We start from the raw sequence: 18,253 nt of genomic DNA on the forward strand, positions 1-18,253 counted from the left end.
TTTAATAATATATTCAATAAATATACAGGGACTGCAACATCGCTCAAAAGAAATAATACAACTAGAACCTCATTCAAAAACGGCCTTTTAGAATCTTTTAAAGGGACTTAAAGCTTCGTCAAAACACAAATCTACCTGACCAATGAGATGAAGGGATAGTGAATTTACATTTTGGTGGTCAAATTGATTTCCGGCTAAGTACCGCGCGGTTCCCTGTAAGACATCGTACCATTTGGCAAAGAAACATTCATGAAGTGTGTAAAAAAAAAAAAGAAAAAAAAAAAAAAGCATCTATGCAAAGCGGCTTTCCTATCTGAGGTGCTTACAGTAAAAGACATGATCCATCTCGTCGTATTGTGCTTTTCAGTTCTTAATACGTCTTATAAACCGTTTTTGAACACGTATGGAGCTTTTTCAGAACCGTGCTTGTTTACGCGATGAACAGTTTGTACATTTTGGCAGCTCATGATTTGAAAACGATTGACAGTTTTAGCAGTTCTACAGCACAGAGGTCTCAAATTCACCAGAGGCCATTTTGTCATCTTACCGCAGGGGCAAGCGATTGATTATTAAATATTTTAAATGGTAAAAATAATTCTGCTGATTTTAGTACTCTTGTTTATCATGGTAACCTTCACTTATTACAAAAAAAAAAAAAAAAAAAAAAACACTGCAAAAAAGTAATATCTACAGTAAAAATTTGAATTTGGTCAATATTGGATTTTCAAAAAATTTGAGTAGTTCAAATTAGTTTCTTAAGTCTAATAATTTAATTTAAATAATATAATTCCACCCTGAAAAAATAATAATTTAATGTTATAAATTGCATGAAATGGATGAAAAAATATTTTGAATCTGTAAAATTTATCATAAAACCACTAAAATACAGATATTATAATTATTAAAATTTATAAACCAATGTAAGAGAAGATATTAATTTTGTGCAGTGTAGAGACAAATTTTTTTTTTTACTAAATTACTACTGCTTGGTGTTTATACTTCAAAATTTTTAAGTGACATTTCCCATAGAATCCCAATATAATATTATAATAAGGGTAACAATATCAGTAGCTCAGCTGGTAGAACGTTTGTCCACTGAGAAGGTTGGTGGGTCCAATCCCACTCTCATTGGGCGGTCAGATCCACTGACCCACAGGTTGGCGGTGCGATTCCAGCTCCCACAGATGAACGGTGTCTTTGTGTCCTTGGGCAAGACACTTAACCCACCTTGTATGTGCATGTTTGTGTGTGAATGGGTGAGTGGTTCCTTGTTGTAAAGCGCTTCGAGTGCCCTGAAGGTGGAAAAGCGCTGTATAGAAATGCGACCATTTACAATCCGTGTATCATTCGTTCATTCATTTTTCAAAATAAAACCAAAAATAAGAAAACAACAACTATTTTCTTCATTATTTGTCTCCAAAACCAAAATGGAAAAACAGATAATGATAAATTTTTTCAGTTTTGTGTTTAAATGAATAATGGAAAAAACAGTTTCCCGCTTCTGTGACTTAAACTGCGATACCGGACTTTTGCGCCGCATATGGACTGAACCAGGTCTGGGACCAGACCGGAAGAAGACCGGGACTGAGATCAGGACTTAGACTGGGACCAGATCGGGACTAGGACCAGGACTGAGACTGGGCCTGAGACCGGGACCAGAACAAGAACTGAGACCGGGACTGAGACCAAGACCAGACCATTATTGAGACTGGGACTCAAACCAGGACCAGACCGGGACTGAGACCAGGCCTAAAAATGGTTTAGACCTGGTTTAGTCCTGGTTTTAGTCCTGGTTCAGTCCGTATGCAGCACAAAAGTCCGGCATCGCAGTTTAAGTCACGGAAACGGCCGTTATCAGTTTTTTTCATTTTTGGTTTGGAGACAAACAATTAAGAACACGGTTGTTTTTTCGTTTTCTTATTTTTGGTTTTATATTGAAAAATTAATGAACGAATGACACACGGATTATTTACCATCAAGATGTCTAGATTTGGACCGCAAAATGACAAAAAAAGGACCGCAAATGGCCCGCACGCCGCCTGTTTAAAACCCCCGAAACCGAAGTGACAAGATGGCCGCTGGTTTTGTGTCAGTTATGAGGCATTGTCGGTGACATTGTAGTGAATTCCTGCTTCCATAAGAACACATTTTAACAGGTGAAAATACGCCGTCGGCTTTGTCTATTTGTCCGACTGTGCATACTAGGGTCTCCCAATAGGCACGCCAAAAGTACACATTTACACAGCATCATAATTAATAATAATAATAAAAAAAACAAGACTGTTCAATAAAATTCTTCACGTCAGTGCTTATCCTATACACGATTTTGAGTTCGTAAAACGTTAACAGTTTCAGACAGGCTGCGGTGCTGGTGGTAGCCCGGTTTCTGGTTTCTGGTTTCTGTCCGTGTTATTCCAGCTCCATTGTCCAAATCGGAGTTCGTTTTCGGATAATTTCTCTGTACACACTTTGTTCGTTCCGTCTTCAGGTGCAAATGAGATTTCTGTAGTGGTTGAGAGCAGGTTGCGTTCTTGTGGTATTACAACATTCCCAAGTTGGAAATTTAAATGGAGGGCAGGTGGAAGTTCCATGGGAGAATTTGGGTCATAATTTAGACATTTTGAACCGTTTTTGGTTGATTTATTTAATTTCATTTACTGGGAATATTTTGCGTGAAAAATAAACAAATTTTAAATCGTTTGTACCCGATTTTTTCCATGTTTTTGAGCAAAATGTGTCTTGCCTCATCACAGATAAATTGTATAAGCAGCTCTGGAAGTCAAAATAAGTCAGCATCATGTACCGTTCGTATTTTTGCTGTCTGAGAATCAGGAAGTGCGGGTTAGAATGCTAGTTGCTGTTTGCTTTACTGGTCTCAATGCAAACCGCTTAAAATGATCAAATTTTTCATGGTTCTTAAACTATAGCAAACACTTTTAATGTTTTCTGTCAGCAAAATTCATGTATATTTTTTCCAAAATGTGGACTTTGTTTGGATATTTCATTCAGTAAAATATATTTATTGCTACTTTGCAGCTGATACCATCAACATTCCCTGGGGATGTGGTGCTAACTGTAAGCACTGCTCTGTCTGAAGCTCGATCACTCAAGTTAGACTTTAATTTGCTTTAACACAAGAGAGAATCCTGATTTAGCTGGAACTACAACAGTAAGGTGACCAGATTTTCAAAATAAAAAACTGGGACATCCTCTTTTCTTTTTTTTTTGGTGGTTGGTAATAATAAAACTGTGAAACGAGTGCGTAACTAAGGAAAATAGTTATGCCGAGACCATTCATGACGAACACGTGAGTCAGTATAGTCACATTTTCTTTGTGTTTTGGAAATTTTAAGCAACTTTTCTGTATTTCACCTACATAAATGACTGTTTATGCCTCGATTTACTGTTGGCAGGGATCAGACTGGTCAAAAATAGGGACATTTCTTGTATAAAACTGGGACAAATCACAAGTTTTGTATAAATCTACTCGGACAAAGGACACACGGCTCAAAACTGGGACTGTCCCGGGTAAATAGGGACGTCTGGTTTCTCTCTAGCGTTAGACAGTTTTTCAGTTAGGTCAGTCTCACCTTTTTGTTGAAAATCAAGCTCTGAAACAGGACCACATCACTGCAAAGTACCAATTTGTATGTAAGAATAGTAATAATATCTGCCCTTGCCTTCCATTTAACATTCCAGTCATTCTAGTACCACAACGCAACCCTATTTGACATGATTCTGAACAGTAAAAATCCATCTGAGACAAAAGGGCGGCACGCTCCTTCGCCACTTTTCGCGGTTCGGTGTGACGCTATCTTGCCTCTCAGTCTCCCGTTGGGCTCTGCTTTCTGGTGGGTGCTAGATGAACTTGAAGCACTTGGTCTTGTCGTGCGGTAGGCGGGTCTTGAACAACACCGAGTCCACCCTGAACTGCGTGTAGAGGAGGGGCATGTAGCCGTACACCTTGACGAAGAAGTTGATGCACTTGTGCCTCTCGTGGAAGTGCGAGTCGTCGTGGGACAGGGCCTGGGGGCAGCCGGGGCAGCGGAACGTCCAGCGGGAGGTCACCTGGAAGAAGAGGACGAAAATAGAGGAAACAGAGGAGAGAGAGGTTTAGTGGGAGATAATAACATTCATATTATGCTTAAAGGGCCTAAATTGAGCAACGTTACAGTCCTCCTCCTCCTCACAAACATACCTGGAGTGCACGTTTTGAGTAACCCTGGATAATAAGCCAACATCTCTACATCTCCAAAGCTCAAAATGCTCTGTTCCACCTTGTGATGTCATAAAATACAGCTATATTTTACCTTTAGTACAGTAGAGATTGACAATTCCAAGGCTGAGATTATCCATGATTCTAGTGAAGGTGTATGGAGTTTAAAAACACAGAGGTGCACTTCCTGTATTACAACATTCATGCTCATTCATATTTCATAAGAATATAAGATCTTTGTTCTTGAACCCAGGGCTGGCCGAAGAAAATTACATCATTTTGTTGGGCCAGCTCCTGTTCGGCAGTTCTTGTGGCTTGTTCGACACCTCAGCTGAGCAGAACTTTGCTCGGCAGTCCGACATCTTTGCTCTGATTGGTTATTTATGTGGACGTGGTTTATTTGCTGGAGCCAATGAATGGTTTTGAGTCACAGCTGGCGGAAATTTTGAGAAAATACAAACATCTATACGATACGACGCGACAGTCAATGGCTATAAAAACTAGCCTTGATTCATCACCCGGTTTCACTTCGTAGAAACCGTCTGAACTTGCAGCATTAGGATTCGTTCGCTCGACGGTAGGCGGGTACTTTTTATCATTTAACCAATCGCTGCTATTTGGTCGTGATGTATGTAATGCGCCGCTAACGGGGATAACTGGTATATTAAGCTTTTCCCAAAGGAAGAAGGGCAATAACGTCTTTCCCCTTGATAAAATTCACCAAACATTCTCTTTTGTCGTTGACAACACAGAATATATGGCTCTTCGCTGATTGGCTGGTGCCTGAACTTGCACTAACGGGGTTCTAGTGTATTCTGATTCCTGGCTTAGTTGCAGGAGAGAAATTAAATTGAGCAGAGGCACTAGGTGGCACCAGCCTGGCTATAAAAAAAACAGCCAAATAGCAAGAAATTCATCGAGGGAGATTACGGACATTTTAGACTTGGGACAAAAATCAGTGTAGAAAAATCTGACTGACTGTAATCTCTCTGACAATTTTGTGAAAGCCAAAAGAGCCTGGAAGAACCTGATTCGATTCTTTATTACACCTAAATTAAAGAGTAAGCAGTTAAGGATACATCAAATGTGTTGGCGGAAATGTGGAGAGATTAATGTAGACCATTCTCATATATTTTGGAATTGTGCAAATATTACTGTATTTTGGGAGATGGTTTGTGATGTCCTGGGGCAGGTGCTGGGATATCCTGTCCCTTTGTCGCCTGAACTGGTCTATCTATGCAACTTCTCAGAAAACATTATTCACCAAGGCGATATATATCTTTTCAAAGTCATGTCATTAGCGGCCAAAAAATCAATAACCAGGAACTGGGGCACAACTTCTGTGCCTTCAAAGGATCAGTGGACGTCTACAATAAAGGACATATATCTAATGGAAAAGATAACTTATAGACTGAGGTTGCAAGAGGCACAAATGAAGAAGAAATGGGAAAAATGGACATCATATATGCAAAAGTAGAATAATCAGTGTCACCTAGGCTTCTGTTTTGTTTTATTTCCTTCCATTGTCATTATTATTTCTCCTCTTTTTATATTTTCTTATGTTTACAAACCTGTCAAATATAATAAAAATAAAGTGATAAAAAAAAAAAAGCCAAAAGAGCGATCAGGCTGGAGGACGAAAAGAATTGGCTATAGAGCTAGAGCGAGGGGGCGGGGCAGTTCGACAGAAGAGCAGCTTTTCAAGATTGAAATGTCAGAGCCCAAATGAACTTCTTTCTTGTTTTTATCACCTCAAGAACAAGAACAAAGTACTTATGTTCTTATGAAGTATGAACAGGCCTTTACTGGGCATGGGCTTGCCTCTGCACAGATCTGGCCTGCAACTTGGACTGGTAATGCTCGTTTCTTTGGAGATAACACATTTCAGGCAAGAGCATCTCCATGGAGACAAGAAGGTGACAGACCCTACACTAGAAAAGTTACAGGTACGTAGTGCATCTTTAAAAATCTGTATGACATTAAACATATCTAGGCTAATTTACAACCAGATCTGTGGAGAGGCAAGCCTGCTGACAATATGAATACATGTTTGTCAAGGGATTTTCTGGCAATAATCTACTAATCATACTGTGGAACATTTCAGACAAAGCAGTAACATCTCCATGGAGACAAGAAAGTGGCGAAAAGTGCACCATTAAACCTCAACAAATGCATTTAGAGACACTTCACTGCACATTTATGTTTTATTGCCAAATTCTCTTCCGATTATCGTTATTCTGATGCTCTAAATATTGATTATAGTATTTATGAGAAAAACAGTCTTCTCAAAGCCAGCTTCATCACTTTCTTTGGAACTTAGAGTGTGAAATGTAAACACCCACACTCGCAATGTGTCAGGATTTTCAGCAGCCACTTACAGTTTTAATAACCTCCTCACAGCTGGTAACGCTACACCAAATTCACTTAGAGCTAGTCATTATGAGCAGAAATTAATTAGCCTGTGTTCAGATATGCTATGGTAGGGGTCGACAAAGTAAGACTCCGGCCCGCCACGTCCCTTTGACCTCAGCCCCTCTGCCCCTCTGCCCCCCACCACATGAACTGACCCTATGAGACAATCCTCAAAAGTTGTCATGGCCTATTTTTTAAAATTACTTTTTGGCAAATAATTACACATCTGCATCTTGTACCATATTTTCCGGGCTTTTAGGCGCTCTGGATTATAAGGCGCACTGTCATTAAATGGTCTATTTTCGAACTTTTTTCACAAATAAACCGCACTGGACTTTAAACGAAACACAACAGTGTGGATGGGTCAGTGGGACTTTGTTTGTGGCGTTCACGGTGACTCTGGGCTTTGTTCAGTTGTGGCGTGTAGGGAGGGTGCTGTCTGGGACCGCTGGCTCTGTCGCAGTGACTCAGTTGTTCAGTCGTGTCTAGAAGTGGCACATTGCACTTGATTTTTCGGTTCGTTCCTTCATTCCTTCGTTCCGTTCCTCGTCGGCGTGGAGTGATGAGTGTGTCTGTGGGTGTGTTTCGCTGTGCGGTCGCTGTCTGCTCCGTGTGTGTTTGCGTGCTCTGCGGGTGGTGCAGCTTTATAGTTTACTGAAGTCGTGCTGGGACACCCGAGTGGATTCGTGTGTATAGGGCGCTCTGGATTGCGGGGCGCGCAGTTGTTTTTTGGTGTGGTTAGAGGCTTAAGACCGCGTCTAATGACCCGGAAAATACAATATACAGGTGTGGCTATACCAGCATGTCAAAGCCTGATCCCATCAGATCTCAGAAGCTCAGCAAGGCCTAGTTAGTACTTGGATGGGAGACCACTGGGAAAATCAGGTGCCACAGTGAAGCGTCAGTCGTAAAAACTATTGTTGTGTCCTTAGGCAAGGCACTTCATACACATTGTCTAGTATGAAAGTTGTGTGTGCGTGTGGTGGTCGGAGGGGCTGATGGAGCAGACTGGCAGCCTCGCTTCTGTCAGTCTGAATAAATAATGCTCTGTAAAGCATCTTTGAGTGTCCAAAAAAAAAAGCGCTATATAAAACCAATGCATTATTATTATTAAGTATTTCTATTTAAATAATTATATGACGTATTTACTAGTGCTGTGAGGCGATTAAAAAAATTGAGAGATTAATTAATTATTATCTGTAATTAATTAATCTCTCTTTTTAATCTCACCTAAAAATTGCTGAGAAAAGCCTTCAACTTGAGGTATTTTCATTTAAATTCATTATTACATTATTATTATTACATATAAACCATGAACACTCTAGAGCCACATCAGCTCGTTTGAAATTATAATGTGTTTAATGCTGATTTGCGCAAGTCTCACAGAAACGAAACTTAAAAACCGCATGGCTAATTTGCATAAACTAAGCGAGAAAAAAAAAAAATGCTCTTGTGTCGCTGATGCGGTTCAGCTTCTGTCGGACTAAAGGACACGACTCAGTGGAATATGAGTTTTCTGACAGAGTGTTGAAGGTGAAGGCGAGTCTGTTCTGTGTTTGTGTCGTGATGTTTTCAGAGATCAGACGTGTGCAGGTTTATCGCAGATGCGGCGAGAACGAGAAAGAAAATCACAATTGTTTGCGGAAGCGATGCGTTATTGTCCCAACAACACATAAAAACAGATTTTATAATAAGGCAACTCGCGTACAGAAACAGTAAAGTTAGAGATTAAAAATTGAGATTAACGCGATTAAAAAACATAACGCGCTAAATATGACCGTAATTAATTAATCGCAATTAACGCGATAATTTGACACCCCTAGTATTTACATTTGCCACCAAATTTTCGTCACCTCAAGATCAAACAGTGACAGTAGACGCACACGCAGAGTTCTGTAGGGCAGTTAAGGACAGAGTACTATAGTGCAGAGTTCTGTAGTACAGCTAAGGACAGCAAAATGGCGAGTGTTAAAGAACGAAAACTTGACAGAGAGTGTTGAGTTTTGAAAGAACAGTGGGCGACCGATTATTTTTTTGTTCAGTGTCAGGTCTGTGCAGTTTGTCTGATATGCAAAGAAAGTTCGGCGGTTTTCAAAGAATATAATCTGCGTCATCAGAATCAAACAATTCTGTTGTACGGCCGACCTGACCCCGGCCCCCTTCACAGTCAGGAGCGAAAATGTGGCCCCCAGTGAACAAAGTTTGGTGACCCCTGTGCTGTGGTATGTTATGTCATGTACACTTCTGACGGAACTACTGTCCACAAACTACTTAAAGATCCTTCCTGTATTAGACAAAAATCAGCTCAATTAAACATGTGAATGAAACAAAACACAACTTTGGGTATGTTTTGGATGAGGAAACAACAACAGAAGGTAAAGATCCAAAGCTAAAAGAGCCACATGTTTCTTGTGAACAAAATTTGACCGTAGAATTGAGTCTGGTGCTGCTTTATGAGTTTAAAAACTGTGCAAGAAAAGTCTGGAGTTTTATCTTTGACGCAACAATCAAGGCAAAATTCGAACAGAGCATTTTGGAGCGCTCAAAGACGACCAGTTTTGGACTCAAGGATTAATCAAACAAGTGTGAATGAAGAAAACTCCAGGTATGTTTTTGATGAGGGGTCGTGGTCAAGCTTAAAAACTGCGTGTCCTTTAAACACATTTGTCCTAGATTCATCATTCATAAAGCATAATATCCTGGAGTAATTGCCCCGCTGTGTCAGGTCTGTCCTTACCTCACCTCCACGTCAGAGCTATTAAATCTAAAAGAACTGGAGCCGGACGTTTGACATTTTTGTCCCGGTCGTGATTGGAATCATTTTGGAGATCTGTAAAAACGCACTCTGCAAATGAATGTCCTTCCGGTGAAAATACAGCGGACAAAAGTCGGTCATTTTGTACCAACAGCAGAAGAACTCGATGAGGAGGATGGAGAGAGGGTAAGATGCGATGTCTCTGCTGCTGATACTACCACTACTACCACTACTACTGTTACTACAATTCCCTCACTGAGCTGGAGAGGCTGCACTAGCACTGATTCATGATTGGTTGTAAGTGCTGGGGTTTTGGTAGTGACCATTTAGATCAGAGAGAAGCATTTCAGGTCAAAACCAACTGGATTTCTAATTGGATATGATTCTCTTCTCATAAGAAACAACTTAGCCGTCCGGTGTTTTTGTACTTTTAACTTCTTGGGTTCTTTTTAAAGACTCAAAGTTTCTAAAGAGAAAACGCGTTTCCTTTTCACGAAAAGGAAACATCAGGGAGACTCACCGAAAAAAAAAAAAAAAAAAGACAAAGCAGAACAGGAAAAGCTAAAATCTGCCATATCAGACACTGTAAAAGAAATAACCACATTCTGAACTGGGACGGGGCTCGGGTCATTGGATCGAAAAACAATAAGTTCAAATGCTGGATCAGGGAAGACATTGAAATCAGAAACAAGGCATGGACACAGCATTAACCGAGATGACAGAGCGTTCCTCCTTTCACACACCTGGGACGCCCTCCTCCAGACGACATCGAGCGACAGGAGGCGTGGTCAGTCTGAGCGACCTGACCACGCCTACAGGAAGTAACAACAGCTGATATGAGACACGTCACCACCAACACCGGTGACAGTTCTGAAGATGCAGCAGCAGTCGAAACTTGTCAACAAGGTAAATACACCTTACTGTATTGTTTTTAAAAAGAACCCAAGTTAAAGCACATAAGAAGCAGGGATGGGCATTCGATGAAATTTTGTTAATCGATCGTCGGAAGAATTAACGATCGATTATTGATTAATCATTAACGTTTTTATATTAAAATTATCATCATTATTATTACTATCTGCACTACTAATCTGCATAAATAAATTCAACTTTACAACATATAAACCGTAACGACTCTAGAGCCACATCAGCCCGTTTGACATTATAATGTGTTTAATTCAGTTTTGTTCAACTCTCACAGAAACGAAACTTAAAACCGCATCACTAATTTGCATAAACTAAGCGAAGATAAAACTACAGCTCTTGTGTCGCTGATGCGGTTCAATTTCTGTCAGATTAAAAGACATGATTCAGGTGAATACAGGTTAGTGTGACCAGATTTGCGTTTGTCAAAACCAGGACACCGTACGGGGGGAGGGAGGTGGGGACTCGTCATCGACATTGAGCGACTCTCACCTGGTAAAACTTTTTCCCACTGGACACAGAAACATATGTGCTGCTTTATACACTGTGCACATGGACTCACACTTGTCCCGAACGCAACGGAAAGTGTGGAATTTCTTGTACAAGTCATCGTGTGTTGGTCACGATACACACAGCAACCTACATTCGGTTTGTCGATTAAAATGAACGTAATCGATGAAATTCTTAATGATCAATTATCGATTAATCGACTAATCATGCCCATCCCTAATAAGAACACAAATGAACATCTTTGGCCTGGCAGTGTTTTTGTAATTCTACACACCCTTTCTATAATTAAGTGGTTTAGTAACTACTAGAATGGCAACAACTGTCTACTGTAAGTAATACAGCTGGGTCAATATATTCCTTTGAGATTAGCTGTGATAAATATAACAAGAGGTTGGGTTGCTCAGTCCTACGGCTAAAACAGACTGGATAAAGAAATGGACTAAAGCCAAGCTTACACTGTGTGATTTTTAGCCCTTTTGAGCCAATTTTTAACTCGTGTGACTGTTTTTGGGATCAGGCCGAGTTTTGGCTTTATCGTGTGTCATACTTTGGGTAGTAAACATGGGGTAAGGAGACCCAAGTGAAGGGTCAGTTCAGAATTTTGGACATAGGACCTCATTTTCCAGTTAGCCAGAGTGTTGGAGACGTGTGGAGACACTTTTTAAAATATTCCATCCAGTTCTTGTATTTGCAGAGGTCACTGGTGCTAGACTAGTGCATGTCAATGTCCATAGTTATTCTGCCACTAAAAACAGTCTTACCCACTCCACAAAACACCCGAAGCAAAACTATTATTACACCAGACTGTCGATGCGAATGTCTGTGTTGATAGAATAATGTTTGAAATCAAACTAACCTTGCATCGCATGAATCGTCGCATGTTGAGGGACTATTTTCTCATATCAGTCCGCCGCTGCCGAGCTTTCTATCAGGAAATACAACTCGCTGCTGCTGCTCAGACATAAATCCTTCAAATGTAAGGTTGGTTTTACCTTCTAAAATTATTCTGTTTTTCTTATTTATTGTTGTCCGAGTGATCGTGTCTCTCTGAACAATTAGTATTACTCAAGTTTTAAACAATGAAAAACAGTAATTGAACCAGCAATAAAAGGATAAGTCGCCTATTTGGACATTAAATGCAGCCCATTTCTTTTTCTTATCAACATTCTATGGAACCAACAATATTGGGACAAAATAGTCAATTCAATAATTACAAAAAGATTAGAAATTATACAAAACATGTCTTAACATTTCAACTTTTCTAATGAGATAGGTGGGCCTGTCTTTGTTTTTGTAGCGCGTTCCAGTCTGTGGTGCAGAAGAAGAGAAAACGCAGATGAGACGCAGCATTTCGTCTGTTTCTGTGCTTTGTCTTCAGTTTTGTGAGCACAGAAAATCCCAATTCACACATTTATGTGGTAGTGAAAGGAATAAGCATAGAAATACTGACCCTACTAAGGACAGGATATTCTGAAGAAATGCTCATCCAGAATGATGATAAAGTCGGAAATCCATGTATACAACTGTTTATTGCAGACCTACATGCAGATCATGACAAGGCGAACCAAAAAAAAAAATCTCTTGCGACCCACCTGAGGATCGTGACCCAGTCTTTGGGAAACACTGGCCTAAAGGAACCCTCTCTGATCTAAACGCCAACTATCAAAATCCCCAAACTTGTCAGTGTCGTTTTACTACGGAAGCCAAGAGATGTCACAACAAACGCAAACGGCGCAACAAATACAAATGCGACAACACAACAAAAAGCTACAACACACCAAAAAAAGCCACAACGGAAATGACCGCGGGACTCTATTTTCCGACGGACCGATCAAGCGGCAAGTGAAGAAGAAGAACTACAACGTGAAAATTAAAGGAACGGAGAAGTTGGAAACGTAAGTAAAAGTAATTTATTGTTTTATCATTATTCGTTTCACGTTGTAGTTCTTCTTCTTCACTTGCCGATTGATCGGTCCGTCGGAAAACAGAGTCCCACGGTCATTTCCGTTGTGGCTTTTTTTGGTGTGTTGTGGCTTTTTGTTGTGTTGTCGCATTTGTATATGTTGCGGCGTTTGTGTTTGTTGTGACCCCTCTCGGCTTCCATATTTTACATTAAAAGAAAACATTTAGGGTGTGTAAAATGCATTAAGATCTCAGCCACACTGACATTTAATATTGTCCAAACACAGCCTGCTGACATATTTTGTGTCCTTATAATATTTATGGAGCCTTCCCTGACTGACATGTTTAATTACTGTTGCACACGACTAATGTGTTTTTGAACTGCAGACGCTCGATTTACAGACACCGGAGCGTCTGCAGAGCCTTTTCAGACTATTACAAATTATTTCTCTTCTGGTTTATTATGTTTAATACAGCCTAATGAGTAGCGAGATGTGATGATTTATATTTTCAAGAGCCTGTATAGATGTTTCTTTGCTGTGCTGTATTGAAGCTGTCACTAAGTGCAGAGTCGCGTGGGCTGAAACAGAAATGCGTCCCTCTGGGGGGTACTCCTGGGTGCTGTGGGTGCTCTTGAGTGCTCCGTCACTGACCTTGATGGGTGGTTTGCGGGTGATGTGTGACACCAGGAAGTTCATGGCGATGTCCTCACAGTTGATGTACTCGTCCACCATGTCCCTGATGGCCTGGGGCATCACGTACGAGTACAGGTACGCGTAGTACTGCAGAGGACGAGGACACGGGGGCATTAGTTTACAGTCATAACCACAACAGTCAAAGATGAGCAAAGAGTATATTCAAGAGTATTATTACTTTGAAATAAAATTGATTCAACTTTTTCACTTCTACAATTATTGAAATAATATAAAACTCATAACCTTTTAACCTTCTGTCTTTTTGTCTCTACGTTATTGCTTGGAATAATCTACATACCATATTTTTTGGACTATAAGGAGTATAAGTCGCACCAGCCAAAAAATGCACAATGAAGAAGAAAAAACATATAAGTCACATCGGACTATAAGTCTCACTTTTTGGGGAAAAGTATTTTGTAAAATCAAAGACCACGAACTGACAATTCATCTTGAAAGGAAAGTTCTAGTAATAACAACAGAATAGAGAACATCAGGCAGGTGTTAACGTCACATATGAACAGTTGTTCAGATAATTATAGCATAAACAACATAACATAAGTTTAGGAAACTCTCCATCTCACTCCAAATCACTAAATCCATTGAATTCTTCATCCTCGGTGTCACTTCTGTGCGACCTCCGGAGATAAACCATTGATCCATGAGGTAAACAGAGTGCCACTTCCTTTTCTGTGTAGCTGTCGTTAGACTCAACATCAGTTCCAATTAGAATTATTCTGGTCTTTCTGAATCCCGACAGGATGGTTTCGGTGTCACTGAAGTTCAGGCTTTGTCGATCCATCCGGTGACTTCCAGGAAAGTTACATGACACACCCGCCCGGTTGCCGTGAAGCTGTGTCCCTGCTTTCCGCCAGTCAATCACAAGTTTCTCACCCACTCCAAGCTTTCTTTCTGCTGCTCGATTACCATTTTCGGCTGAATATTTCACTATTTGCAGCGGGACAGCTGCTATTTCTACAGGAGACATGCGCAGTAGAGTGCGAAGTGATAGTGGTACAGGAGTAGTACTAGATACTGACACACGAGCCTAGAGCGCCTTGTCTGTCTGAAAATTTTAATATATAAGTTCCGAGTATAAGTCACAGAACCACCCAAATCATGAAAAAGTGTGACTTATAGTCCGAAAAATACAGTAACCATATTGTATTTCCAATTAATAGACCAAATATTTAGAATAAGACATCAGAAGTCAGCACAAACACTGCAAAATTGGCCTAAAGAACAGAGAATAACCTGATCCTCTGAACTTTATAAGACTCTCTGATCTACTGAGACTTTCCCCTACTCCCATCTGCACACACAATCATCAAAATCATGAACATATGTCCAGTGTTTACCTTGTGGAAGAAGGCGGCTCCGGTCAGCACCATGGACAGCTCGCAGGAGTAGTTGGAGTTGTAGAGCCAGGACTGGTGGTTGACGTCCCAGGCGTGGTAGCGTCCGGGGAAGCCCACGATGCGATCCCTGGCCTCCCTCCACACCCTGGAACACACAGAGATACATAACATTAGCACAAAGCTCCTCTAGGCCAGGGGTCTCCAACCTGTAGCTCTCCTTTCTGAATTATATATATTGTGCTGAATAACTAAAATGTGATGAACTAAATGCCAATAGAGACCCTGTATGCGGCGTCACGGCTTCGCCCTGATCCACTTCCAGTGATCCGGTGAGTCAGAGCACCAATAGACCGCTATTGTAAAGTTAGAACATTTTCGAGTCGTTCCTTTAATTTTTAATTTTCACATTAAGACACATGCCAAAAAAGTGTTGTGCACAGAGCTGTAATAAGCAGAGAGATAAAGACACGGGTTCAGTTGTATTGGATCCCGGTTGAAGCTGACAAGACAAGTGGAGCTGCCATCAGTGTGTGAAATACCGTCAATATTCAGGGGTCCCCATTTCCGAACTGTTGAGTAATACAGAGAAAGAAAAAGACACCACGGTGAATGTCACAGACAGTCTAAACTAAATAGGCCCTATTCAACTGAATCAACTTAAAAAATGAACTGCATGATCCAAACAGAGTCTGCTGCTGTGACCCGAGCTCAGAGCTTCTGCTCCGGGCTGATGTGCCGTGAGTTTGTACAAAGTTGTACACGCTGCTGTTTTATGAGTTCATGGTGACAACTTGAGATGAGGACGGCCCGCGGTTTTAACGGGGAACATAGAAACCTTTCGCAATTGGAAGAACATCGGGAACATCGAGATGAACCTGTCCGGGACCATATGGGATGACGTCTGGACTGTTTTCATTTATTTATTTATTTTTTTAGGCTTTTTAGGGGATGTGATGGGTTAACGTAAATCATAAATGCATCATTTTGATACCAAACTTTGTGCACTAATAAATGGATAATGGTTTATGTTTTATAGGCATCTAACTGTACCCCATAAGGCCTCAGCTCTTATATTTACTCAAATTTCTTGTGACCGCTAATATCAGCAGCTCTCTGGCATTTTCGTTCTGTAAAGGCAGCTCACCAGTGGAAAAGGTTGGAGACCCCTGCTCTGGGCTAACGCATAACCATTGTCTCAGCACACAGAACAGGCTGAAGCCATACTGTAGAGGGCCTATTCACGGTTATAAATCCTATTAGTGTTTGTTCTGTTGGAGGACAAAACCATAAAATAAAGCCTGGGCAAAACAAATGATAAAAAGCCATGAGCTGTATTCATTTTAAACCAGTGCTGCAATTATAATTTGTCTTGTGATTAAAGGTGCACTATGTTAACCTGGATAACTCCAGACTGATGTGTGGCACTCTGAATTGAGTCCTACACATCAATCTGGAACGGCTCTCACTGAAAACAATCAGGACCTATCAGGAGGTTCATACTCCATGTTGATTGATGGAAGCGTCACAACTGCAGAGCAAGCTGAGAAATCAAACTTGAGTTAGATCCAGTTGGGGGAAAAGAACAGATACAGTATCTTCCTCTCCACAAATGCATGATGGATTCTTGTGAGTTTGTGTATTCATGAGAATCCATCTGTGCAAGGTTAGCACTCAGTAACTTTTCTGTTGGAGGATATGCAACCTGTTTGTCTCATGGAAATGTTCAATTACAGATGTTTTTTAAAATGACCTTGAAACCTGTTCTTGTGACAGTGCAAGGCTAGATGTACCATATTTTTTGGATTATAAATTGCTCCGGAGTATAAGTCGCACCAGCCAAAAAATGCGTAATGAAGAAGAAAAAAGTGGCACTTTTTGGGGGAAATTTATTTTATAAAATCAGAAGACCGAGAACCGACATTTCATCTTGAAAGTCAAGTTCTAGTAACAACAATAGAACAGAGAACAACAGACTGTTAACGTCACATATGAACAGTTCTTCAGATAAATATAACATACAACAGACAACAAACTCTCCATCTCACTCCAAATCACTAAATCCATTCAATTCTTCATCCTCTGTGTCACTTCTGAGCAACTCCGTGACCTCCAGAGGTAAACGGAGCACTGTTTCCTCTTCTGTGTCGCTGTCGTCAGACTCAGCATCAGTTCCAGTTAGAATTATTCTGGTCTTTCTGAATCCCGACAGGATGGTTTCGGTGTTACTGAAGTCCAGGCTTTGTCCATCCATCCAGTGACTTCCAGGAAAGTTGCATTGCGCACCATGAAGCTGTGTTCTCCATCCCCGCTTTCTGCCAGTCCCTCACAAGTTTCTCTCTCACTCCAAACTTTCTTTCTGCTGCTCGCTTACCGTTTGCGGCTGAATTTGTCACTACTTGCAGCAGGACACATGTAGGAGACATGCGCAGTAGAGCCAAGTGACAGTGGTACAGGAGTAACAGGAGGAACTGATACTGACATACAAGCCTAGAGCGCCCTCTTGAGGCTGTCAGTGTGAAAATTTTAATATATAAATAACGAAGCATAAGTCACAGGAAACACCCAAACATGAAAAAAAATGTGACTTGCAGTCAGAAAAATACGGTATTTTATAAACAGTGGTGGAAATTCTGGTATCTGTGCTTAAGTACATTTTCAAGTGGATACTTTTTATTTTTACTTCACTACATTTAAAAGCAGGTATCTGTACTTTCCGCTTTTTTTAACTGGACTGTTTTTGTTAGACTGCTGCCCCCGCGACCCGGCCCCTTGACAAGCAGAAGAAAATGGATGGATGGACGGATGTTTTCATTATTGTATGAGACTTGCTGAAAAGTCTGACAGTGTTACTTTTAACACATTTGTACTTTGAGCAAACAAAAACACCCAAAAGCAAAAACAAAAAACTGAAAAGATTGATTCATTTGTTTCTGGTGAACAAAATTCTGCACAAATCAAACCAAAATCACACCATTTGATGTTTTATACTCAAAATACATGAAGAAAACTTTACACTTTTTAAGATTTAAGTATCTTTTTAAATGAGTGCTTATGTTTTATTTTTGTTTTTGCAAAATTGAGCATTTCTTCTACCACTGTTTATGTACCATCAAAACAAATAAATGCCAATATACTGTCGCCCGTAAAGCCACAGAGAGAGCATCCATATGACTAAAGTCTTATTGGTGCAGAGGTTTCGTTCTTTTTACAGTGCAGTGTGACAGGACCGTCACATATGCCTGTGTTGTACCTCCATCTGTTTAAAGATGACTCAGTCTGTCAAATGTCTTCTCCCCCTGGGCTCATTAAACAAACATTCTGTCACTATGTGTCTTAGAAGATATATATATATATATGAGCCGCACAGCCTCACTGTGAGGGTCCCCTTTGGCTCTGTAGACAGACTGCTCCATCCAAGTCTGCTAAATGAATATACAGTATTTATTGGTGTTTCACAAAGTTAGCATTTGTGTCCTTTTTAAAA

At 40.5% G+C, this 18,253-nt stretch overlaps 1 protein-coding gene across 2 annotated transcripts in view; it reads right to left on the bottom strand.

Moving 5' to 3' along the window:
* Positions 1–1,563: 1,563 nt before the first annotated feature.
* extl3 (exostosin-like glycosyltransferase 3) overlaps positions 1,564–18,253 on the bottom strand; it is a 121,913-nt gene continuing 105,223 nt past the window's right edge. For both annotated transcript variants that reach the window (XM_055149571.1, XM_055149570.1), the window contains 3 exons: positions 14,770–14,914; positions 13,373–13,501; positions 1,564–4,068 (listed from right to left, as the gene is read on the bottom strand). In XM_055149571.1, coding sequence (XP_055005546.1) covers positions 3,859–4,068; positions 13,373–13,501; positions 14,770–14,914 — 484 coding nt within the window. In that variant the 3' untranslated portion in view covers positions 1,564–3,858. The remainder of the gene's footprint in view (positions 4,069–13,372; positions 13,502–14,769; positions 14,915–18,253) is intronic.

Source organism: Boleophthalmus pectinirostris, unplaced genomic scaffold, assembly GCF_026225935.1.
Source record: "Boleophthalmus pectinirostris isolate CB_2022bp ecotype Guang Dong unplaced genomic scaffold, ASM2622593v1 HiC_scaffold_13, whole genome shotgun sequence".
NCBI lineage: Eukaryota > Metazoa > Chordata > Actinopteri > Gobiiformes > Gobiidae > Boleophthalmus > Boleophthalmus pectinirostris.